We start from the raw sequence: 25,389 nt of genomic DNA, 5'->3' as shown, positions 1-25,389 counted from the left end.
TTCCAACCTGGGACCCTCCGGGATCTCAACCCTTATCTGAAGGTATCCAGTCTTTCTCTGTTTACTCCCCAGTTTAGTCGATCATGCTAACAAACAGGGTTCATTTAAAGTTCACCTATGCCAAGCTTTGAGCAGGGCCCACCTGTGCTAAACTGTAAGCAAGTTACAATTAAACTTAAAACTACACATATAATTTCAAATATTATATAAGTAAATGTAATTTAATCCCCAACAGGTCATAATCTCATTTTAAGTATTGGAATGGTCTGTGTGTGTGTTTTCTGTTTGCCTCTTTATTTATTTAAAATACAAGTATTAATTATTCCCATATTCCATCTGTACCTTAGAAAATTGGACAGACCAGCATCAGATAAAGATGAAGGGTATGAAGATGCTGGTAAGTGAGCTTAACATCAAGAGACAGCAAAGAAATTTCCTTTGAGAAAGTTGCTCAGGGAATTAGTAAGGTCGGTCTCCTGGGAAAATGTTTTTGCAGGTGCTGGGGTCCATCAGTGCTGGTCACTTTTTAAACATCACCTCCTAAGGGCACAGGAGCAGGCAATTACAAAATGTCAGAAATCAAGCAGGTGAGGCAGAAAGCTGGCTTGGCTGAACAGGGATCTTCTCTTGGAAATAAGGCAAAAAAGGAAGCTGTATGCCCAGTGGAAGCAAGGTCAAGTGACATGGGAATAATTCAGAGATGCTGCTTGCCGCTGTAGGGAGAAAATTCATGCATCCAAAGCTCAACTGGAGTTGAAGCTGCCAGAAATGTGGGGGACAATAAAAAGAGTTTTTTCAAATACATTAATGGCCATAGGCAGTATAGAAATATCATTGGCCCGTTACAGGATGAGGATGGTCACCTACAAACAGAGATAGAGACAAGGCAGTTTAATGCTTTTTTTGCCTCTGTCTTCAACACGGATGATGGACCAAGGGGGTCTCAGTGCCCTGAGCTGGAGGACCATGACTGTGAGAATGATCAACTCCCAGTTGACCCTGAAACTGTGCAGGATCTGCTGCTCCAGGTGGATTCTCACAAATCTATGGGGCCTGATGGGATCCATCCAAGAATCCTCAAAGAGCTGCTGATGTCATCGTAAAACCTCTCTTGATGATTTTTGAGTGGTCTTGGGAATCCTGAGAGGTCCCATCTGACTGGAAGCTGGCGATCATTGTCCCAATTTTCAAGAAGGGCAAGAAGGAGAACCCTGGAAACTACAGGCTTGTCAGTCTCACTTTAGTGCCTGGTAAAGTCATGGAGAAGATTATTCTGGGGGGTATTGAAAAACACCTGTGTCGTAGTTTTAGTTAAATGGGAAGGATTTTCAGTGATAAATATTTCATACCACCACGTAATTTGGAGCTTGGGGACCGCCCCTGTCCAAGCTGGATCAGGGGAAGACTGCCCCCAGGGTCTCAGAACCCACTGGAAAGGTGGGTCCCTGGAATCGAGCATCCTGGGAAATAGGGAGTCAGGAGATAAAAAGCGGGTGCAGGCCAGAACTGCTCTCTCCGTACTTGGTTTTTGCTTGTTGGAGCATTGTGGACTATCAAAGTCTTTGCCAGAGCGCTCAGTCATTCCTTTGCTGTCCAACCAAGCTCAGACACAGGGTAACCATCATAGCGCTGTCTTCGGAGCACTTTTGGACCTATTTCGCAATAGCTCAAAGGCTGCCACGTCAGCTCGGGATTCCCCTTCCCGGAGTCACCGCTACCTCAGCTGCAGACGTTTCGCTCTATGACCCACACAAAGTGCTGCAGCCCCACGGTCCAAGCCCACTCCACCCCACTAGGCCCCACACCGTGCTGGGTCAGCCTGGGCCCAGCAGCTAACATTCACATGGTTGCTACGTCAGAACCCTCAGCAGCACAAGACTTTTGCGAACAAAATATCCTTCCAGGTTTTGTTTTAACCTAGGAGGAGAGAGATAGCTGCTATTGTTTTGGGGGTTTTTAATTATTTCCCTTTCTAGTAATATTTTAATTTTTTCCTTCTTCATTCAGCCTCCTCTCAATTTTTACCTTCTTTATATTGGGAGGAGGGAAATAAAAAAGGAGGATTCATCTCATTAGATGTCTCATCTCCCAAATATATTATCATTAAACCAAGACAACCTGAAAGACAATGCAGTCATTGGTTAAAGTCAGCACAGCTTCATGAGAGGAAAGTCCTGCTTATAAAACCTGATTTCCTTTTATGACAAGGTAACCCACCTAGCTGAACGAGGGAAGCCAGTTGATGATTTCAGTAAAGCTTTCGATACTGTCTTAAAAACACCTTCCCCCCCACCCCTCCTTCCTTCCTTCCAAGTTCTACCTCCTCCCCCCAGTGGTGCAGGGAGATGGAGAATGGGGTTACAGTCAGTTGTTTCTGCTGCTGCTCAGGGAGAGTCGTCTTTCCCCTGCTCCCATGGGGTCCCTCCCATGGGAGACAGTCCTTCACGAACTTCTCCGGCGTGAGTCCATCTCACGGCAACAGTTCTTTACAAAACTGCTGCCACGTGGGTCACTTCTCCATTGGGTGCAGTCCTTCAGGAACAAGCTGCTCCAGCATTTGTCCCCCACAGGGCCACAAGTCCTACCAGCGAAACCTGCTCCAGCGTGGGCTCCTCTCTCCACAGGCTGCAGGTCCCTGCCAAGACCCTGCTCCAGCATGGGCCTCCCACAGGGTCACAGCCTCCTTCGAGCATCCACCCGCTCCGGCGTGGACTCCCCCACAGGCTGCAGGTGTATCTCTGCACCCCGGTGATCCTCCATGGGCTGCAGGGGGAAAGCCTGCCTCACCATGGTCTGCACCATGGTCTGCAGGGGAACCTCAGCTCTGGCACCTGGAGTACTTCCTCCCCCTCCTTCTCCACTGACCTTGGTGTCTACATTGTTGTTCATATGTTCTCACTCTGCTCTTCTCTGGCTGCAATTTTCATCTGCACAATAACTTTCTTTCCCTTCTTAAATGTGTTATCACAGAGGCATTGTTATCACTCCTAATTGGCTCAGCCAGCAGTGGGTCTGTCCTGGAGCAGGCTGGCATTGGCTCTACCAGACATGGGGGAAGCTTCTAGCAGCTTCTAACAAAGTCACTCCTGTAGCCCCCCCCCACTACCAAGACCTGGCCACAGAAACCCGATACACCCTGGAAAAGGGTACCATTGCCTTTGCAGAGCAAATAGGTTTGTAACAAGCTCTAAGAGAGTCATTAAGTTGCTTGTCATGTGTTTGTGAAGCCCACGTATCTCGCCGCCCCCCCGTACATGTATGATACCAAAGCAGTGAGATGAAGTGTGGAGAACTCAACTGTCTGACAGCAATCATTTTTAAGCATCATTTTCTAATTATTTCTCACCTCTAGGGATCTAGAGCAGTCTGGTGTGGGCAAAAAAAACTCCAAAGGGGGTGATTATGTGGCTGCTAAAGGCTAATAAAATACTGCTTTTTGTGGTTCTGATATACCAGTAACACTAGTGTTCTGTCTAGGGAATTAGGAGGAGGGACAGTGGGGGTGATGGAAGATAGTATGTGAGTTTGGGCATCTGGTATTTATGCCCAAGTATGAGGATAACAGTTCTGACTTATTTTTAAACACTTGAATTTTTAATTATAATGTGTTGACTATTTCTGTTTGCTCTTTAGCCTAATTGTTAGTTGACATCATGAAGAGGTGCAATGAGAAATTCCTGAGATAACAGGAAGAGGAAAGCAGCTGTAGTCTTACACATTCAAGTGTATGATGTGTATTGCAGTACAGCCTGGGCATCTATGCTTTCGCTCGATAAGTGCATGCAGTCTGCCTGCCTAGTAGAAACTAAAGTGCACAAACAACCTGGGAAATGAGTGAATACGTTAAACTGGGTACTGCGAAGGGAGGGTAAAAGGGAAGCAACCTGATGCCAACCAGAAGGCAGTTGAGAAAGGGATCACAACACAAAGAAACTAAACTCTACTCTTACTGATAAAACAGAGGTAGGAAGGATGTTTGTGTGCATTTCACAAATGGGCAGATCACGCTGGCAGCTGACACTGTGGAGGAGGTAGGGATTAATGAGGTAAGATGCGATTGAATGAACAAAGAGTAAATATAGAGAATCGTGAGGGGCTTTGAACACTAAACCTTAGGGAGATAAGTTGATATAACTTGATCTTGTTATAATGGGATCTCAGTGTAACTTGGTCTTGTTATTGGTAGCCATCTTGGCCACAGCGACCACAAAGCCATCGAGTTTAAAATCTCTGACAGGAGGAAAAATGCCATCAAAACTTCAACCCTGGGCACGAGGAGAGCAGACTTCAGGCTGCTCAGGAAATTAGTGAGTAAGGTCCCGTGGGAAAACACTTTTGAAGGTGCTGGGGGTCCACCAGGGCTGGTCACGTTTTAAACATCACCTCCTAAGGGCACAGGAGCAGGCAATTCCAAAATGTCAGAAGTCAAGCAGGTGAGGCAGAAGGCAGGTTTGGCTGAGAAGGGACCTTCTGGAGCTAAGGCAAAGGAAGAAAGTGTATGCCCAGTGGAAGCAAGGTTGGATGACATGGGAGGAATACAGAGATGTTGTTCACCACTGCAGGGAGAAAATTTGTGCGGACAAAGCTCAGCTGAAGTTAAAGGTGGACAGAAATGTGAGGGGCAATAAAAAGAGGGTTTTAAAATGCATTAATGGCAAAAGGCAGTGCAGAAATAACGTTGACCCATTCAAGGATGAGGATGGTCAACTCCCAAACAGGGGCATAGACAAGGTGATGTTTAATGCTTTCTTCGCCTCTGTCTTCAACATTGATGACAGGCTAAGGGGGTCCCAGAGCCCTGAGCTGGAGGACCGTGGCAGGTAGAATGATAAAATCCCAGTTGACCCTGAAGTTGTGTGGGATCTGCTTCTGCAGCTGGATCCCTATAAGTCTATGGGGCCTGAAGGGATTCATGCAAGAGAATACTCAAAGAGCTGGCTGATGCCATTGTGAGCCCTCTCTTGATGATTTTTGAACAGAGAGGTCCCATCTGACTGGAAGCTGCCAAATGTTCCAATTTTCAAGAAGGGCGAAGAGTAGGACCCTGGAAACTACAGGCCTGTCAGTCTCACTACAGTGCCTGGTAAAATCATGGAGAAGATTATTCTGGGAGTTATTGAAAAACAAAGGACAATGCAGTCATTGGTTACAGCCAGATTAGCTTCATAAGGGGAAAGTCCTGCTTGTCAAACCTAATTTCCTTTTATGACAAGGTGTGGTGGTTTGAAAAACCTTTTCTCTGGGCCAGTAATGGTTTGCCCCACTGATAATACTAGACCAATCAAAGGTTCATATGTGCCCTACGGAAATTACATACCCACAGCAACGGAAGAGAAGGTGGTGAGGTAGTTTTTAGTAGGTTGGTAGCCATGATCTGAACCACGAGGAGGCAGGGGGCCAGTGAGCCCCCTCTGGGGGCCAAGAACCCCCAGCCCCAGCTGAGGCTACGAGAGACCCAGTGCAGTGTCAAAGCTGGACCGGGTCCCGTAATCAAGAGGTGGGAGAATTTCCTTACTGTCAACAGCAGCAGAAAACATTGAAAGCGGCAGCGGAGCAGTCCTGAACAGAGACAGTGATGGCTGAAAGCCAAAAAGATAGCCAATAACAACAAGATAACATGAAGCCGGCTGAAGGACGCAGAGATGTTCCTGCAGGAGGAAGAGCTGGCAACGAAACAGAGGAAAACTCAACAGAGCTGTTTTGGGGTAAGACTGTATTAATTTCCCAAAACTCAGAGACCTGTTGAAGAGGAGGGGTGGACTTCCAAACCTTTAGGGAGTCCCAAAATGCAGCAGCAGCTAGAGTGAGACAGAGGAGCTGAGAAACCCGGAGTCTCCTGAGAACTGAGCCAGGATGGAACACAGGGGAGGTGGTCGTGCCCTCTGCTGCTGCTGCTGTTGCTTCTATCACGCTGGGAAGCCGAGACAGAGCAAAAGAGCTTTGGTAAGATTGAACTGAAAGCCGCCTTCAATGTTCTACCCCAAGAGGAGTGAAGATCAACAAGGAAATCCCCCGAAGGCTTGGGCTCGGGGTTGGAATTTCCACAAAATAAGAACCAAAATCCTGACTGCCATACTTAAATCTGCTGCCTTAGGAAAATGAAGGACACTAACCAGTGCCACAAAAAACTGAAACAAAGGAACTGTGGCCTGTGCAGTGACAGAAAGACTTTTCTCTTTCCTTCTTGGACTTTTATTGAAGGAAAAGAGGAATTTAATTCAATGTAAATATATATATATATATAGGTGTAAGTAAATAAACCTTTGTAAATATTTTTCCCTTCCCCCAATAACGAATGGTTGCGTTTTGTCTGAAAACTCTCCACATGAAGTAAAAAAGATATCAAGTCCATACCATCACTAAACCCTCTCACAGGGGCAGACTGTGGGAGGGGGGCTTGAACTTAAAAATTGGATCCTTGGGAGTTTCAAACCACCACACAAGGTAACTCACCTAGCTGATCAAGGGAAGCCAGTTGATGTAATCTTTTTGGATTTCAGTAAAACTTTCCATACTGTCTCTCACAGGATCCTTCTGGACAAAATGTCCAGCACACAGCTGGATAAACACATCATGCGGTGGGTGAGCAATTGTCTCACAGGTTGAGCACGAAGGGTAATAGTGAATGGGGTAACATCAGACTGGTGACCTGTCACTAGTGGGGTTCCGCAGGGCTCCATCTTGGGCCCAGTGCTCTTCAACATCTTCATAAATGACTTGGATGAAGGACTGGAAGGGATTCTAAGCAAGTTTGCAGGTGACACAAAACTGGGAGGAGCTGTTGACTCCCTCGAAGGCAGGGAGGGCCTGCAGAGAGCCCTCGACAAATTAGAGGACTGGGCAATCACCAACCATATGAAGTTCAACAAGGGGAAGTGCCAGATTCTGCATCTGGGATGGGGCAACCCTGGATGTACGTGCAGACTGAGGAATGAGATGCTGGAAAGCAGTGCCGCAGATAGGGGCCTTGGGGTCCTGGTTGAGGGCAAGTTGAATCTGAGTCAGCAGTGCCCTGGCAACCAGGAGGGCCGTGTCCTGGGATGCATCAGGCAAAGCATCGCCAGCTGGTCAAGGGAGGTGATTGTCCTGTTCTGCTCTACTTCACACTGATGTGGCCTCACCTTGAGTACTGTGTGCAGTTTTGGGCACCACAATATAAGAAAGATATTGAATCCGAAAAATCGGGTATAATAAACTGCCCAGAGACTTTGATCTTTTGAGCAGCAAAGGTATTTATTAGCAGTGCTGGGAGCAAGCCAGCTATTGCTGGAAAAACTTACTCGAAGGCTTCGCACAAAATCAGCAGTTTTTATACAATTTTCAGATATGATTAAATGCATATTCAAGTGATTACAACATCTATCCATACATATTGATAACAGGCGGAGTATAGGTGGAGCTCAGGCAGGGCTTGGGGCGGTGCTTCTCTTGGTCCTCAGTTTTGGGGGTAGTTCCGTCCTTCCTCTCATGAGTCTGGGGGCTTAAACTCATCTTCCTCAGCTTGACCCCTCTTCTTTTCCATTGTTCTTGACCCATTCACTGAAGCTTGGAAAAAGCCCTGGCTCCTGGCCTATTTCTTCTATTCAAATGTCTACTTTATCCTACTGCATCTTAATTTATTGCCTCTAGGTCTATTACATGTACTTCTACCATTCTCTTAAGTTTTGGTCCAGTAAGTAGAACAGAACAAGCATGTAAGTAACTTGTTAGCAGGCCCAAGTTTCTTAGTTAACTCTTTTGGGCCTGGCCTCCTGTTTCAATATAAAGCTCTTTGAGAGCATCCAAAGGAGGGAAATGAAGATGGTGAAGAGCCTTGAGGGGAAGCCTTATGAGGAGCAGCTGAGGTCACTTGGTCTGTTCAGCCTGGGGAAGAGGAGACTGAGGGGAGAACCTCATTGCAGTCTACAACTTACTTGTGAGGGGAAGAGGAGGGACAGGCACTGATCTCTTCTCTGTGGTGACCAGCGACAGGACCCAGGGGAATGGTATGAAGTTGTGTCAGGGGAGGTTTAGGTTAGATATTAGGAAAAGGTTCTTCACCCAGAGGGTGGTTGAGCACTGGAACAGGCTCCCCAGGGAAGTGGTCACAGCACCAAACCTGCCAGAGTTCAAGAAGCATTTGGACGATACTCTTGGGCACATGGTGTGACTCTTAGGGGCTGTCCTGCACAGGCCAGGAGTTGGACTTCGATGATCCTTGTGGGTCCCTTCCAACTCAGCATATTCTGTGATTCTCTGATTCTGTGAATTGAGAAGTTCATGTAGCTCATAAAAATTGTTCAGCTTCACTAAGTGCTTGCAACTCTTCACTAACAAAGGAGTTAACCAACGTGAAATGCTTCTGTGTTTTGGATGCAGGGAGCTAAGAGGGAATATTTCCTATTGACTTCATCCTGCAGCCTTGTATGCCAACTTATTGCCTTCTTTTCCACTAATTTTTTTAATACCCACGTTAAGATTTTTAGCTGCATAAGACACTATCTTACCTGTCCTGGTAGGTCTGAGCTACTTTTCACTGTCTGTAAGGCCTGAAGAAATACAGGTATGTGGCTGATTTTGAAAGAGATGTTCCGTTATTATAGAGTCGACAAGACCATGATTTGAATATGAGAATTTCTGTTTAACTATTTTCACTGTGGTCTGTGACTGGATGCAGTTCCAGGCTTCTTGAAGCTAGACAGTGTTTTCCAAGCTCACAGGTATTGTTCGCAGGATAGCAGCTGACCCCTAACAAGCCCAGTCCTTTATGAAGTGATTTATTAAACAATTAAACCAGCTTAACCCTGGTGCCAGCAGTTGAACTTGCATGATGGCTTGCATTGTATGCAATTCTCTGATTGGATTTTAGGTCTTATGGGGTAGACTCTCCTGCCACAGTTGTCCTGACAACTTGACATGATAACCAGGTACAGTTAAGACAGTGCTATTCTCTTGTACTGTGACTTTCTCATCAGCTGGTAATTCTCCTGACTCTTCAGCACACTCTCCTAATTCTTGCTGTCTTGGAATGCCAACTCTGGTGAGAGAGACAGTTCTAAGTAATCTGGCAGAAGAAAAATTTTAAGGGAAAAAGGTTGGTAAAGAGTAGGCCAGGAAGCTGTTTACTAATTCCATGTGCTTGTGGTTGTAAATAAATGTAACATAAGGGGAGTTTAGAGGCTGTCTCCTAATGAAGTTGGATAAAATGCTGGTAGCCTGAGGCCTCCTCATGTTTAATAAGATGTCTTTTGGAAATGAAGTTGTCATTGTGGGGAAAAAATGGGCTTGTGGGTAGCAGTGCCCGTGAGCTGAATTACTGATAAATACAATTTGAATTGTCAGTTGCTGTGGTTCCTCCAGAGGTGGTAACACCTTTTGACCAGCGCTACGCAGAATATGTGAGCAGTTATAAAAAAAGTATTTCTTTGAGTATTGTTTTTAGAAAGCCTTTAAGGTGAAGTTTTATTTTCCATGTTTCCACTTACTGTTATTAATAAGTCATCTTAAAGGCAACTCACAGGCTTTGGATCCACTCACTGTAATAAAGAAAATCCAGAAATTGTTGAATGCCTGTCATGGTTTGAGATTGGCCCCCCCTCGAGAGAGAGAGGGACTCAGAGGTGATTGGGTGCCAGGGCAGTGTTCCCTGAAGAGCCAATCACCACTCATGTTGTTCGCTTCTGCTCAAAATCATATATACACAGCCCACCGGAAGCTGTTGGCAAGAGTTCTGCTGTTGGTGTCTGCTGCGTGTAGGTGTGGAAGGCCAGGGGGTGGCTGGGCTCCTTCTTCCCCCTCCGGGGGGGAGAGGGGAGCCCTGCGGCCCCCCCAGCTCTGTCTAGGCCAGAGCAGAGTTAGAGGCAGCATTTTGAGTGTGTGCAGTGAGGGAAGAAACTCACAGCACCTGAACCTGACCTGAGGTAAGAGGAGAGAGGCAGGCTTTTGCAGCCAAGCTCTCTTCCCCCTCCTTTTCTACAGCTAAGCTGTGGAGGGGGGCTTTTCTGTCCCTCCACTGTAAGTGGAGGACAGGCTCAGCATTGAAGCTGAGCAGAGTGGACGGGCCGTGGAGGTAGACCTGGCGCTCGGGAAAAGAGTCCCAAGCGAAATTGGAGACGGACCCCCCAGAGAGAGAGAGAAAGGGGCCCGGAGGATGTCTCTGCCACGCAGGAAAACCGAAAACCCGAGGAGAAATCCACATGCCAGGGCGTGGACACTTGATAAGCAGAACTACACTGCAGCAGCCTATGAATCGAGGTATGAGAGAGAGAGAGATCACACAGCGGCAGGAGAGCAAGGACTCAAAGTTATCTTCTCAGACTTCATGAGGAGGAGAGACTACAACAAAACAACTAGAACTTGGTGAGGGGGGAGCGTTCGGGCCCAGAACACTCCCACAGAGGGACTGGTTACTTTCCAGCCTTGAAAAGGCTCTTTCCTGGACTAAACTTAAAGGAGGGGCTTGAAAAGACTGAGTGATAGAGATGTAATATATATATAGTTGTCTTTAGTTTGTATAGTATTTATTTGTGTAAATAAATGTATATACTTCCCCTTTCCCCTACAGAAGCCTCTGATCTGAAAGTTTCTCTCCAGTGTTAGGATAATTGTGGGAAGGGGTGGAGGAAACCTGAAAATGGGATTTTAGATTTCTAACATGGCTCAAACTGCCACAATGCCATAAAACTAAGCTAGGGAAATTCATTAAGTATCTTGACAGAGTTAATTTCATAAGCCCTAAATAATTAGTTATAGACCTCACCTCTATTTAAAGTAGCTTTGATAACAGACACTTGATTTCCTTTTTTTGTTTTACAAGATCAAAATGATTTTTCTGCTTTTTAACACCTGTAGTGGATAGTGGATTGCACTCTTTGTCTGTATGGAACTCATCAAGCTACAACAATAAGACTCTGTTGAATGAACGGAATGGGATTGAATTAATACTCCAGACTTGATGCTCTTTTTTCTTTTATCTCCCCTTTTGCTGGGGAAATTGTATATATTGTTTATGTCTCCTGTTGCTAATCATTAGTTTTATTCTTAAGAAAGCTCTGCCAGCTGAGCCACTTTTTCCTAAATCAAGAACAATAATGCAAGAAATCATTTTAGGGTAATTGGTGCTTTTATTTAAGGATAAGTAAGGTGTCTCAGTTTAACAAAACAGAAATGTTTGCTAAGGAGGGCGGGATAGGAGAAAGCTCAAACTCCTCCCTCTGAGTAATTATAACTTCAAAATTAAGAGGCTTCAGTCAGAAAGGTGAGGAAAATAACAGCTCTTTACTAAAATATATATATATATATATATACCGGGCGTGCCATGCTGGCCGCTGGGCACGTTGGGACCACGCAGCCACCAGGTGCACCGCGCTGGCCACCGGGCATGCTGTGCGGCCGCCGGCAGGGATTGCGCCTTCGTGGGAGAGGAGAGGAAGAATTTTGGAGTGCACAGAGGTTTACCAGTCCAATTTAGGGGAGGGGAAGGGTGTCAGGCAGGCCATGGGGGTCCTCAGACCAGCAGGAGGGCAGGCGGGGCAGCCCTGTATGGAGTGTCGCAGGTGAGCAGTGTGTGGGAAGATCTGTGGTAACACAGTGGGGAGAGGATAAGGTCAGGGTGGATAGCGGGTTCTTCTGGGGGGTTGGGGGGTTTTGGCTGGACTGGGGCCATGGGAGATACCCGAGCCCCGGGTGGGTGCGAGGGCCAGAACAGTTTGTTTTTGGCTCACCTGGGGCTACTGCCCAGGTTCGGTTTGTTTTGGATTTATTTATTGTGTACTGAAAGGGTGGTCAGGACAAAGGGATGTTCCTGGGTATTTCCCTGGGGTGGAATATAGATGGGTGGCAGAAATGTAGGGAGTGAAAGGCTTGCCCTAACCATTTTAGTGGGAAAGAAGCGGCTGTGAGCTATGCTGACAATGGTACGTGCCTTCGGTAGGGTCTCCCATGCCAGACAGGTCAAAACCGAAGGGTCAGACAAAATCTGTCCATGGGCAGGATGAGCTCGCTAGCCTTCTGACAGTCATCCTAGGAGAAGGACAACTCTAATTCCAAACCCGGGCAGATGGAGCTCGCTTAGCCCTGTAAGGCCATCCATCTAAGAGAAGGATACTCTAATTAAACCTACGTCCTGAGGACCTCACTGCCACTGTCCAAGCTCGCTAGGCCCTGGCAGATGAACCTTAGGATTAAAGGGTGGATCCAGTTCCGCGCATGCTGCGTCTCACCTAAAAAATCCATTGTGCAGGCTCGAAGGTTATACCCACATTTATAAAACCCTGTAGCGACGGGCGAGGGTCAAAACAGCAGGTGATAAGGTGCACTGGAAGCCGCAGACCCATGCAGCTGCATGCAGGCAGTTCAGGACTTTGGTTGCCTGGGACTGGCCCCGGAGGTGACAGTCTCTTTGGGCAGCATCCTGAATGACCAAGCAGCCTTTTTCAAGGAGAGCACTGCTTGCTCCACTCAGAGAGGGGCCTAGAAAAGGTGGCCTAACCAAAGCTCATCTCCACCCTTCACCCGGTTGGTTAACCACGGCCAACGGGCATCTTCTAATGCGGTCACACAAAGATCAAGAGACAAAGGCATACACCTGCCTCCAAAGGTGTACCCAAATTGACTCTCGCATGCTGGAATATCAGAACCATACTTGACACTGCGGATAGTGGACGTCCTGAGCGTCGCTCTGCCCTAATTGCCCACAAACTATCATGTCTCAACATCGACATTGCTGCTCTCAGTGAAGTTCGTCTCCACAAGGAAGGCAGCCTTAGAGAACATGGTGCCGGTTACACACTCTTTTGGTCAGGTAAACCCAGAATCAAAAGGCATCTCTCAGGATTTGGCTTCATGATTAAAAACTCTATTGTCCCTAAACGCGAAAATCTGCTGACAGGTCATTCTGACTGCATTATCTCCCTATGCTTTCCACTACACAACAAGCAACACGTTGTCCTCTTTAGTATATATGCCCCAACTCTCCAAGCTGACCCTGCTAAAAATGATAAATTTTACACTGACCTGTGCCGCCTTACCCAAAAGGTTCCTGCAGATGATAAGATCGTTATCCTTGGTGATTTCAACGCCAGAGTAGGAAAGAATTTTGAAGCCTGGAAAGGAGTATTAGGCAAGCATGGTGTTGGAAACTGCAGCAATAATGGTCACCTTCTGCTAGAGTTTTGGGAGGAGCAGCAGCTCACCATCACCAACAGTATCTTTCAGCAGAAAAATAGTCTTAAGAAAACCTGGATGCATCCTAGATCCAAGCATTGGCACCTCACTGATTACATTCTGGTGCGACAGAGAGATATTCGCGATGTTCACCATACCCGCATGATGCCTAGTGCAGAATGCCAAACAGACCATAAACTTGTGCGCTGTAAACTTAACCTCAACCTTAAGTTCAAACCTAAAAGGGGCGGTATTCCAAGGAGGAGACTCCAAGTTAACGATCTTCAATCAGCTACAGTGAGAGACAGCTTTCAGGCTAACCTTCAAACTAGGCTCGAGGATCATTCCATAGATCCCTCTCCTGAGTCACTTTGGCAGCATATTAAAAACAGCATCCTGCAGTCCTCTGAAGAATCCTTAGGGTTCTCCTTCAAGAAGAACAAGGACTCGTTTGATGAAAACAATCAAGAGATCCAGGAATTGTTGAGGAAGAAGAGATTTGCTCACCAAGCACACCTTGCACTGCCATCTTGTCATACAAGAAAAGCAGCCTTTTGTCTTGCATGCAGCAAGCTCCAACAGAAACTTCGTGACATCCAGAACAAGTGGTGGATCAGTCGAGCAGGAAAAATTCAATTATGCGCAGATACGGGTGATTACAGAGGATTCTATGAGGCCTTGAAAACAGCATATGGACCTACATACCAGGTCCAAAGCCCTCTGCTCAGCACAGATGATCAAACGCTTCTGACAGATAAAACCTCCATTCTGAATCGATGGTCTGAACACTTTCAGACTCTTTTCAGCACTAGCCGTGTAGTCCAAGACTCAGCAATTCAGTACATCACACAGCAACCAGTGAAGTATGACTTGGACATTACCCCCACTTTGGGTGAAACCCTTAAGGCCATACAACAGGTGAAAACTGGCAAGGCAACTGGGGTTGATGGAATTCCACCCGAAGTCTGGAAACATGGGGGCCATGCACTCCATGCTAAATTTCACGAGTGTGTGGCGCGCTGTTGGGATCTAGGCGAACTACCATCAGACCTTTGTGATGCAGTCATCATCACCTTGTATAAGAAGAAAGGAGTTAAATCAGACTGTTCAAATTACCGTGGTATTACTCTGCTCTCCATTGCTGGCAAAATCCTGGCAAGAATACTTTTGAACAGACTAATACCCGCTATAGCAGGAGAACTTCTTCCTGAAAGCCAGTGTGGTTTCAGAGCCAACAGGAGTACCACAGACATGGTATTTGTTCTCAGACAACTGCAAGAGAAGTGTAGGGAACAGAACAAAGGTCTCTATGTAACCTTTGCTGATCTTATAAAGGCTTTCGATACTGTGAGCAGAAAAGGTCTTTGGCAGATTTTGGAACGTTTAGGTTGTCCCCCCAAGTTCCTTAAAATTATCATCTTACTTCATGAGGATCACCGCGGCCAAGTCAGATATGACAATGCACTTTCTGAGCCCTTTCCAGTAACCAGTGGTGTGAAACAAGGTTGTGTCCTTGCACCAACCCTATTCACAGTCTTTTTCAGCATGATGCTCCAAAGGGGCACGGCAGAACTCGATGAAGAAGTTGGTATCTACATTTGATATCCTACCGACAGAAGTCTATTCAACCTAAGGCGACTGAAGGATATCCTACCGACAGAAGTCTGTTCAACCTAAGGCGACTGAAGGCCCATACTAAGGCCTTAAACCATCTTGTCCGTGCTTTACGCTGATGATGCCGCACTTGTTGCCCACACAGAAGTAGTTCTGCAGCGTTTAACATCCTTCTTTGCAGACGCTGCTGAGCTTTTTGGGCTGGAAGTCAGCTTAAAGAAGACAGAAGTTTTTTATCAGCCTGCACTTCAGGAAGTCTTCCATCATCCCCATATCACCATTGGCAAATCAGAGCTCAAATCAGTCCAGCAGTTTAATTACCTAGGTAGCCTCATCTCCTCGGATGGTAAGATTGACGGAGAGATAGACAACAGGTTAGCAAAGGCATATAGTGCCTTCGGAAGGCTCCATAAAAGAGTTTGGCGAAATAAACACTTGAAGAAAAGTACAAAGATCAGTGTTTACAGAGCCATTGTGCTGTCTACTCTCTTATACGGATCCGAATCATGGGTCATCTACCGCCACCACCTGCGACTCCTAGAACGCTTCCAACAATGCTGTCTCCGTACAATCCTAAACATCCACTGGTCAGATTATTTAACTAACACATCTGTCCTAGAACAGGCAGCAGTTACAAGTATTGAGACCATGTTGCTGAGGACACAGCTGCGTTAGGCAGGGCACGTCTCCAGTATGGAGGACCACCGCCTCCCCAAGATCGTGCTTTATGGTGAACTTGCCCCTGGCTGCCGCAAGAGAGGAGCCCCGCAGAGGAGATACAAGGACTCCCTGAAGCAACATCTCAGCCTTGGCCACATTGATCTTCATCGTTGGTCTACCCTGGCCTCCATTTGGGAGGTCTGGAGACACACAATCCATAACGCTGCTGCTTCCTTTGAGAACGCACGCAGGATCACCATTGAAGACAAAAGACAATGCCGAAAGAATCGTATCCTGCTGATACCATCCAAGGAGTCTTTCTGTTGTGCCTTTTGCAACTGATCTTGTCTATCTTGCATTGGCCTCTTTAGCCACCAGCACGCCTGTAGCAAATGTGGGTAGAGCCCTTCCCAAATCTTTGTTCGCGAAGCCTAGCCATGAACATGAACATATATATATGTAACACAACAAAACAAGCAACAATTCCGTAATCAAACTTTCACCAAAAACAATTAAGTATTTTTTTGCGTTTCAGCACAGTTATAACCACACCCAGCAGGGGGCGCTGGCATGCCTCGGGAGGCAGGGGCTGCAGTGCCTCACTCGCGGTCACCAGGTGGCACTGCTGGGCTTCGTGAGGAGCAAAGGCTGCAATTGCTCAATGGTGGTCGACAGGTGGCGCTGTTGGGCTCTGGTGACCTTCGATTCTGTGGGGCCCGGAGCATCGGAGGCAGCTGAACGCAGGTCACCCCTGAAGGGGGAAGGGAGAAGGGGAAAGGATGGTTCCTCCTGTGGATTTGCGCTGTCAAAGACTGGCTCTGGCTGGAACTCCCCTTCTTCGTCAATGGATGTGAACTGCCACCAGCACGGAGAAGGAGGAGGAGGAGGGGAAGAACAGCCTTTCCCCTCAAAAGTTCCTCTGCAGATGCCACCGGCTTCTCCAATGAAATCCGCGGCAAGTCCAGGCAGTGGGCAGAGCAGGGCATGAGGGAATGGAGGCTAACCGGGACCTCCCTAGGGGCCAAAAGAAGCTAGTGACTTGGCTGAAAAAAATGAACCCGGAGCCCCTCACCTCCACACCACTCCCTGAGTCTGGGCAAAAGTAAAGTCCCACCCCCAGAGGAAAAAAACCTGAGCTCTCTCTTTCCCCCAACTGTGGCTACAGGGATGGAGTTTCCCTTACGCAATTTAGCTGGTGTACCGAGGTTATTTAGCATTTCATTGAAGCAGTCCAGTTGTTAAGTCCCAAGTCCCAGGCTCACCTAAGGAGTCTTAGCTTAGGAGCAAGAGGCCCTTGGTATGGGAAAATTCACCAGGAAAAAATAAAAAAGTATAAAACTATAACATAAGGAGTTTTTTGTTTGTGGGGGTTTTGTTGTTTGTTGGTTTGTTTGTTTTTTTGTGCTTTGGGGTTTTTTCCTTCTATTCAGTACTTGCATGGTACTGCTGAAAACTACCTTTTAATTTTCTTTGCTCTTTTTATAAGTGGTAACTTGGTATCCTCTTACAAACTGTGATTTAATTTCTGTAATCAAACATATGCAAAGTCTTCTGTATGTCGAGGGAAAGAAATGCCTGTTTCCTGGTCTGTCTGTTACCCTCTTGAAGTAGAGGTTGAATTTCTTCACCTCTGCCACTGGGAGTAAATACTGTAGAAAGTATCTGATAGTAAAACCCATGTTAGAGACATTATTCATAATGCACACGCAACTGACTTTTTGTCCCAGTCAGTTCTGTTTTTTTGAAATACCCAAAATAGCTTTTGTTCATTTGTAGAATCAACTTGTATTTGATTCATACTATTTTTTCACCTTTTGTTTGTCAAAAGCTTATTCTAAATTAGCCCTCTCCTGCATTGTCCTTTTTCTTTACCAGGCTTCGTTCTCCTTCCATGAAAGACTGTGCCACAGTCCATCTTATTCTTCCAGTCCTCACAGACATTTGTCTACTGCTGCGGCATCCTATGAGAATTTTATCTTTTTTGTTTGTGCTGGTTTTGACTGGGGTAGAGTTAATTTTCTTCGCAGTGGCCGGTATGGGGCTGTGTTTTGGATTTGTGCTGAACGTAGCATAGGGTTGATAATGCAGAGATGTTTTTGTTACTGCTGAGCAGGACTTACACAGAGCCAAGGCCTTTTCTGCTTTTCGTACTGCCACGCTGGCAAGGAAGTTGGGAGGAGACACAACCGGGACAGGTGACCCAAACTGACAAAAGGGATATTCCATACCATATGACATCATGCTCAGTATATAAATTGGGGTGGATGTTTGGAGTGATGGCGTTTGTCTTCCCAAGTAACTGTTGCGTGTGATGGGGCCCTGCTTTTCTGGAGATGGCTGAACACCTGCCTGCCAATGGGAAGCAGTGAATTAACTCCTTGTTTTGCTTTGTTTGTGTGCACATTTTTTGCTTTCCCAATTAAACTTTCTTTATCTGAACCCATGAGTTTTCTGGCTTTTACCCTTCTGATTCTCTCCCTGATCCCACTGGTGGGGGAGTGAGCAAGTGGCTGTGTGGTACTTTGTTGCTGTCTGGGGTTAAACCACAATATTGTTGTGTTAGTTTCTTAGGAAAGCTCGACTAAGGAGGAGAGCGTTAGGATTTGTAAAGATATAGACTCAAAGGTTAGCTATCTTGAGCTAACTGTGCTCTTGAGTATGGTTCAGTGGCACGGGTGCGCTTTCTTGGTGAGAAGGTAGTGTGTTGCTTCCAGTGAAGCTATACCTGTTGCTTACTGAGTACCGAGACCACTGTCACAAGTGCTTTCTTCTTTAGGAACACTTTGAACATGTAAAGATTGTGGTATTGATTGTTAACAATCTGGTGGATGCTGAAATCAATTGGCACCTCTTATTACTGGTCAAAAAAGATCAAGGGTTTGGTGTCAAGAGCAACCCAACAGCAGTTGGTATCTTACTGTCAAATTTTCATAATTTGAATGCAACGTGACTTTGCCTTTAGTGTGTTGATACCATTTATTTTTCAGTAGTATGCCTACTGCAAATCCATGTTGCAACATTTAGATTTTATACTATGAGCTTAATAATTAAAGAAACAAATGAATAATATTGGTGGCTTGTGGATGAGAAAATCACTTGAGGGTTTAGTTGTCTTACAGCTCCTTTCCAGCCTTTCTGTAGAATTTGGGCATGTCACCAGATCTCTCAGTTGGCCAGACCGTATGTCCTGGTTTCAGCAGGGATAGAGTTCATTTCTTCTCAGTGGTTGGTACAGTGCTGTGTTTTGGATTCAGTATGAGATAATGTTGATAACACTGATGTTTTGCTTGTTCCTAAGTAGTGCTTACCCAAGTCAAAGACTTTTCAGTGTCCCATGCTCTTACCAAGTGAGGAGGTGCACAAAAAAAAGCTGAGAGGGACCAGAGCTGGGACAGGTGACCCAACTGGCCAAAGGGATATTCCAGACCATAGAATGTCATGCCCAGTATATAAACTGGACCAGTTACCTGGAAGGGGGAGGCTGCTCGCAGTTTGGGGATGGGGTTTGGCATCGGTCAGTGGGTGGTGAGCAATGGTATTGTGCATCACTTGTTTTTCTTTTGTTTTCTCTTTCTTATTTACTATTATTATTATTTTTATGTTTTGCTTTGTTTCAATTATTAAATTTTTCTTATCTCAGGCTACAAGTTTTACCTTTGTTTCTCACCCCCATTCTACCGGGAAGGGGGGGGGGGGTGGTGAGCAAGCAGCTACATGGTGCTTAGTTGCCAGTTGACCTTAACCATGACATCATAAAATGGGTATGTTACTGCTCTATTCCAGGAAGATACTGGCTTAAAGCCAAGACATTCATTGGTGTTGAATTAAAGTATTTGAAACTTTAAAATACCTGAGAGTTGGTTTTGTTTATTTCCTGTGGCAAATATGTGTAAAAATGTCTGATCATAAAATAATTACTAACTGTAGTCACTTAATATCTCGTAACTCATCTTCATTAAATGGCTGTCATAAGTCCATACCACTTCTAGTTTGGTGCCTTGAACTCTTAGATAGCTGTAAGAGATTGGGAGATGCTAGCGAGTCCCTGTGTGAGCTTGCAGAAGTGCCTACAAGACAGTCCGGGCAGTTGTAGTGTCAGTTAAGTAGGAAGCACTGTTACTGGAAAGGAACATTACACAGAACTTGACAAAACAACTCTCTTATCTGCTGAGAGTATCTCTCCTTCTGACGTCACAGTAGAAGCAATTGTCTTTTTTTGTTCCCCCCAAAAAAACCAAAGTAGACGTTATCTTTTTTAATTGAAATCCTATTTTTATTTTTAAAAAACTGTATTTTCTGTAAAAGAAATTATTTTGTCTCTTTTGTGTACATGCAAGTATTATTTAATATGTCCCAGCACAGCTTTACTAATTGGGGTGAAGAACCTTCTTAGAGGTACTCGGCAGAAAAAACAAAAACCTGCCACACTCATATTTAGAGAGGACTTGTTATTTGATAGACTGATGAACTGGTTGTCACTGAGAAACTGTAATAAAAAATAGTACTTTATATGGGACTTGAGAAAAACAGATTTTTTTTTTCAAGTATTTGTAATAATGTTAGAACAGATGTGTGAAACAGCACGGTGAGAAACTGATGGGTTTATTGTTTTTTATTTCATTTACCGGCTTCCCCTATTAAAAAAATATTCATTGTCCTCGGTGTGTGATATTTCTGTCCAGCCTATAGGCTTTGTTTGCCACAGTATCATTGAGTTTGATTTATTGGCATTAGATTGTCTTGTTTCTTTATGTCAAAGAGATTTAGGCACAGTCTCTCTCAGCACTGTCGTAAAATAACAGCTGGAAATCCTAATTACATCGAGTGTTCTTGATGCAAGTCAGGCTTTGTTCACATTTGTGTGATAACACCATCACTAGAGCTATTGAAACTCAATAAATCCAGTGACCATCCTGTATCAGGTGATAAACAGAAAGTTGGATAACTTGATCTAATAAGATTTTCCAGTTGCAGTGTTTCAGTGGGGTTTTTTTGTTAGCTTGGGAAATTCCTTTTTCAGCTGATTTCTGAGTTGTGTACATTGTTAACCATTGGCTGTATTTGCATTTTCCCCATCTATAGGTCATTTGGATCCAGGCTTCCTTGCAGGTGACAAAACCTCTTCTAGTAATGGCCATATCAATGAAGAAATTAATATTGCCTCTTCTGATAGTGAAGTAGAGATTGTTGGAGTTCAGGAACATGCCAGGTATGAATTCCTTTTTCTTGCTCTAATATTTCATTTTATCAGAATATTGCCAAAATTAATAAAGAAAAAAATGCTGACTTTCACTTCTATAGTTATCCATCCATGACCAATGCCCAAAAGGTAGCAAATGTTGCACATGTTTTTTTCGCTGGTCACAGTGATATCAGAATGTGTTTTTCTTTAGAACATTACCAACTTGATAAGTGTAAGGATAGAATACTCTTCCAGAAGATTTCACTACGAGGAGATAGAGTTATTCACTTAAGAAAGCTTTCCTGCCTAAAAGAAGCATCTTTCTCAAAGACAGTTTTTGATGTTTTCTCCCCCTGCATTCCAGAGAGACTCTCAGGCTCTCTGTGGTATGTGAGGAGAGAGATAAACACTCACAGACATGTAAGGGGCCTCCAAGGTGGGGGGGGGGGGCAGCCCTGAGGAGAACACAGATTGTGTCTTTCTCAGGCCCGATGTTTGAAGCGCCATTAGGAATTTTCTTTTAAGTCTAGTGTTCTTGACTTCGGAAATAAATTTTCCTGCAATCCTTCCACTGCTTGGTATTTCAGGGGTACCTGCGTGTTACCTTACTTCCCAATAAGTATTCATATTAAGCTTGTGATTCGATATCAAACATTAACAGGCTAAAGATATGTAGTATAAAAATGCCAAATATTGAGATACCAAATGTATATACATCAGGAATTCAGATTTTAAAGGCATAGTGTGAATATGCAAAAAAAGAAACTAAAATATTTATGTGGGTTCTTGTTTCCTTTAAAAATATTAACTCTAAGCATTTAATCAGCTTCCACTTTATTTAATTAATCAGTAGTTGTAAAAATACTATTAACTTTTCAATAGCTTATTTCATAAGATAGCCCCTTTAGATTGAAAATCGTATCTTTATGAATCTTGGTTTTATTTCAAGATACAAGAGTTCAAATCCCCAAAGTAGAGGAGGGTAAGGAAGCCAGAGGTTTCTCTCAAGCTCAGATAGAAACTTGTCCAGCTGTGCTTCAGTTGTTATTCTTGCTAGGCATTTTTTGATGTTATTCTTCATCTTTAGTCTATGATCTTTCCTTGGCTTAAGATATTATGAAGCAGTTGAACAAGACTGACATTTTCATGTAGTATGGAGTGTTAATTTGGTGGAATAAAAGCAAGTTAAAACAATATACAGACAAGCTCCTTCTAAAACTAGTCTGCTGCCTGGTGGAGGCTTGGAGTCAGAAAAGGGATGTGAGGGACAAAGAACAGATCTGTTCCTTGTTGTCCCTTCACCACATCTTTCTTGGGGAAAGGAAGAAGGAAGGTGTGCAGGACCCAATTTCCCAAACAGGAAACTGTACGGATAGTATGGGCATAGTCCAGTGCTGTTGGATATGAAAAAAGGAAATTTTAAGGTACCAAAGGAATAGTGAAAGTCCTTGCATGGCTAACTCTTTTGGAAGGTACTAATTTCTTAGGTAGTAGCTCTCCTGACTGTTTATCCAGCAGATCCAGGACTTGGAGGATCTTTGTGCTAATAAGCAGTGCAGACTTGTCCTCCAATGCTAGTTTGTGTAAATCTGTCTAGCACTATGTACACACAACTCTTTTTCTTGCAGTCCCCTATTCAAAAGCTTTCCATGCTGCTTGCATTGATAATATTTACCGTGTACAAGAATGGAAATGTGAAGTAAATGCAGAATTGCTGTTTAAAATCAGTTTTAGTGGATATGGACTGAAATAATTTCAGCAAAGACAGACTTAAAGCACACGTTTTTGCTTTCCTTTGTTCATGTAACCGTGTACCATCTCCCACAGACTAGTTTTTACTGGCTCTGTTGAATACTCACATGTTTCAGTTGTTCAAATCCTATTTAGAATTTTATTTCTCTTGCAGGTCTAGGCTTGCAGCTATGAAGTATTGATGGGCTTCTGACAGGGTTGTCTTTTGAAAAAGATTTAGGTTTTTGATCAGTATTTTTTGCATGTTTAGTTAGTATGGTGTTTGGATTCTGTTCTTTTGCTCACACTGTTTTTTATCATGCTCCATATTCCATGTCATTGTTGGACTGGTGTGAGTCGTGACACCCTAGAGTTTGTCCATCATTTGTAGTTTTTCAGATTATTAGTGTACTGATACTGTTTCTCATCATTGGAATATTACTTGGCATCTACTTAGGACACCAAGTCATTTTTTTTACTTTGTTTAATTTTTCCAGTTATGCTTAAAAATATTTCTTCTTAAAAGAAAGCTTTAAAAGAAAGAAATCACCTACATTTTTTAGAGTTCCAGTCTCTTATTGCTAATTCTTTGTAGTTGTGGACTTTTAAGTATGTATTTTTTTAAGACTGAAGAAGTAATAAAAAAGTCATTCTAAACATCACATCCAAAACTAAATAGCATATCCGAGAAGACAATGATACATTTATATTCAGAGAAGTTACAGCTCAGAGAATGAGATTTTTCATTTTATGTCATGAAACTAACCAGAACCAAGAAAGATGAGTATAATCTAAGTAGTTCTGGAGAAAATAAATTGCATGACCTTAAAATAAATAAATAAATAAAATGTAAATGTCAGGGATATTTGAGCAATGCAGAAAATTTGGGTTCCTGAAATACAGTACATGTGCCTTCACAAAGAAATGGGAAAAGCTTACCCCAGCAGCCAAAACACCTCCAACTTATGTGTGCAGCCACTACCAGTGCTTACAAGAGCAAAACAATTTTTGGAGTACTAGGTATCAAGTTTTACTAGTGCTTGTTTAAGATTTACAGCTGGAAATGGAGTGATCATCTTAAAGACTCCAGTAAATTCTTGTCATCACTTCATCATATAACAAAATTAGTTTATCTTTCATTTTGAGGTTTTTGTTCTAATTATTATTAGCTTGTACTTCAATCATCACATATCTACTATGAATGTAATAGGAAAAAATACTGTGGAAATAAGTAGATATGTACCTTGCTTCAGCAAGGCACTTGAGTGTGTGTTTAAATACATGATTTATTCTCATTGACTATAATCACTGAAAGCTTAAATGTTTTGCTTAAGTGGATCTGTACCGTTATCATTGAACATTTCCCAGAATGTTTGCAATTTTTTGTTAAGAAGACCAAAAGAAAAATCAATTGTAATGACTGTAATAATGTAATTGACAACATCTCTTTTGTAATTATTGTAATGAAAGTATCATTATGTCCTTATTTTAACATGGCTTTGATTTCATATAGAAAGATAGCTTTTTCCTTTGTCTCATCCAGCCTCACTGAAAATTTTTCTCTTTTTAAGTTCAGCAGGTAAAACTGCTAGCAGGAAACTATGCTTCTGAATAATGCATGGTATTACACATGATGGGGCAGACTTCTCCAAGATCCTTGGGATCAATGCACATATTTTGAAAGGAATATCACTTTATACCCACTGGCAGAATTCAGTTCTTAAAAATAATTTAATCACTACCTCCAAGTTTAAATTTAATCTCAGCTTTGTTTACTGGGTATTTAAGATATCATGGACTCTACAAATGGAAAATCCATGTGAGCATTTTGAAGGGGAGCATGTTGAAATGCCTAAATGATAAAACACTGCAGCTAAGAATCTTGTGCCTGAATTCAATGGTAACTTTAATCCTTTGTGGTTTTTGCCTTGCTACAGGTATGTGCATGCCAGGGGAGGTGTGATTCAGAGTGTGTCTTCTTGGAAGCATGGCTCAGACTCACAGTACATTAACGCTCAGCAAACACAATCATGGACAGGAGTGACTCCCCAGCAGAACTGGTCTTCACCCCCAGAAGTAGTAGACCTCACTCTGGATGAGGATATGAGACACAAATATCTACTGTAATGCAATGTGCCTGTGTTTCTGTCCCCACCCCTTCTCCCTTTTGCGGCACAGAAGTTCATTGTTAAAGCTTCAGCTTCAGAAGCTTTTCAGAATGCCCTGTTCTTGGCATTATGAAATTCAAACTCATTATGTTTTTCATTTCCATAAGAATGTAGTATGATTTCAATATAATTTAAAATGGTTTTGCCTTCTCAAAGGAGAATTCATTCCAGAATTAAAACCCAATAGCACTAAATTTAAAACACATCTACAGTTAATAACGTGTACATGTTAATCTGAAGAAATAACTGTGTGCAAACTTATGTCCCCCCACCCTTTCCCACCTCCAACTTCAGAACATTTTTAATTTATCAGTATATTGAGTTTGTTAGTAGAAGTTAGTGTTTTGCTGTGTGAATATCAGTGATTTTGAGAAATGCTGTGTCCTCACTGATTTTGTTGGAACTGGGGGTTTTCAACACTTCCAAAAATTGGGCCAAGAGTATTTATACCCAAGCTGATTTGGTTATGTTACCAGCAGAAGGGACTGTCTTTAATGCAAATGGCCCATAACATATGCACTGAACAGCTTTTAATTAAAGAAGTTTTATTTTCAATATAATTTATAGTTTACACTCTTTTAGTTCTAAATTTTCTATCTGACTACTGTGTTTCACTGATCATTTCCCATGGCTTCTTATGGTTTAAAATAGTAATAGTAGTGACTAAGTAGCAGCTGATTATTGCAAAAGCACAGGAAAAAAAAAGTAATAAAAAGGTCCAGCATCCCTCTCCTTTTTAAATAAAGCTGAACTTTTTTACCTAAATCTGAGTCTTGCCTGGAGTAGGAGGAGAGAAACGAAACATTTTGCTCACAGACCTCATTTCTATTGATGATTATTTGCTTCATTCACCATCTCTAAAAAACCCCCAACCAAACAACCCTAAACAAA

General features: G+C 43.6%; 1 protein-coding gene across 2 annotated transcripts in view; it reads left to right on the top strand.

Annotated features, from left to right (window-relative positions):
* The window catches only part of LOC113981342 (uncharacterized protein C18orf25-like), a 55,226-nt gene extending 30,769 nt beyond the window's left edge, over positions 1–24,457 (top strand). For both annotated transcript variants that reach the window (XM_027708692.1, XM_027708691.1), the window contains 2 exons: positions 20,500–20,626; positions 24,268–24,457. In XM_027708692.1, the coding sequence (XP_027564493.1) occupies positions 20,500–20,626; positions 24,268–24,457 (317 nt within the window). The remainder of the gene's footprint in view (positions 1–20,499; positions 20,627–24,267) is intronic.
* Positions 24,458–25,389: the final 932 nt, after the last annotated feature.

Source organism: Neopelma chrysocephalum, unplaced genomic scaffold (genome assembly GCF_003984885.1).
Source record: "Neopelma chrysocephalum unplaced genomic scaffold, ASM398488v2 Primary Assembly neopelma1_96476, whole genome shotgun sequence".
NCBI classification, from domain to species: domain Eukaryota; kingdom Metazoa; phylum Chordata; class Aves; order Passeriformes; family Pipridae; genus Neopelma; species Neopelma chrysocephalum.
The sequence above is the reverse complement of the archived record's forward strand: the minus strand, read 5'-3'. Positions and strand labels throughout refer to the sequence as shown.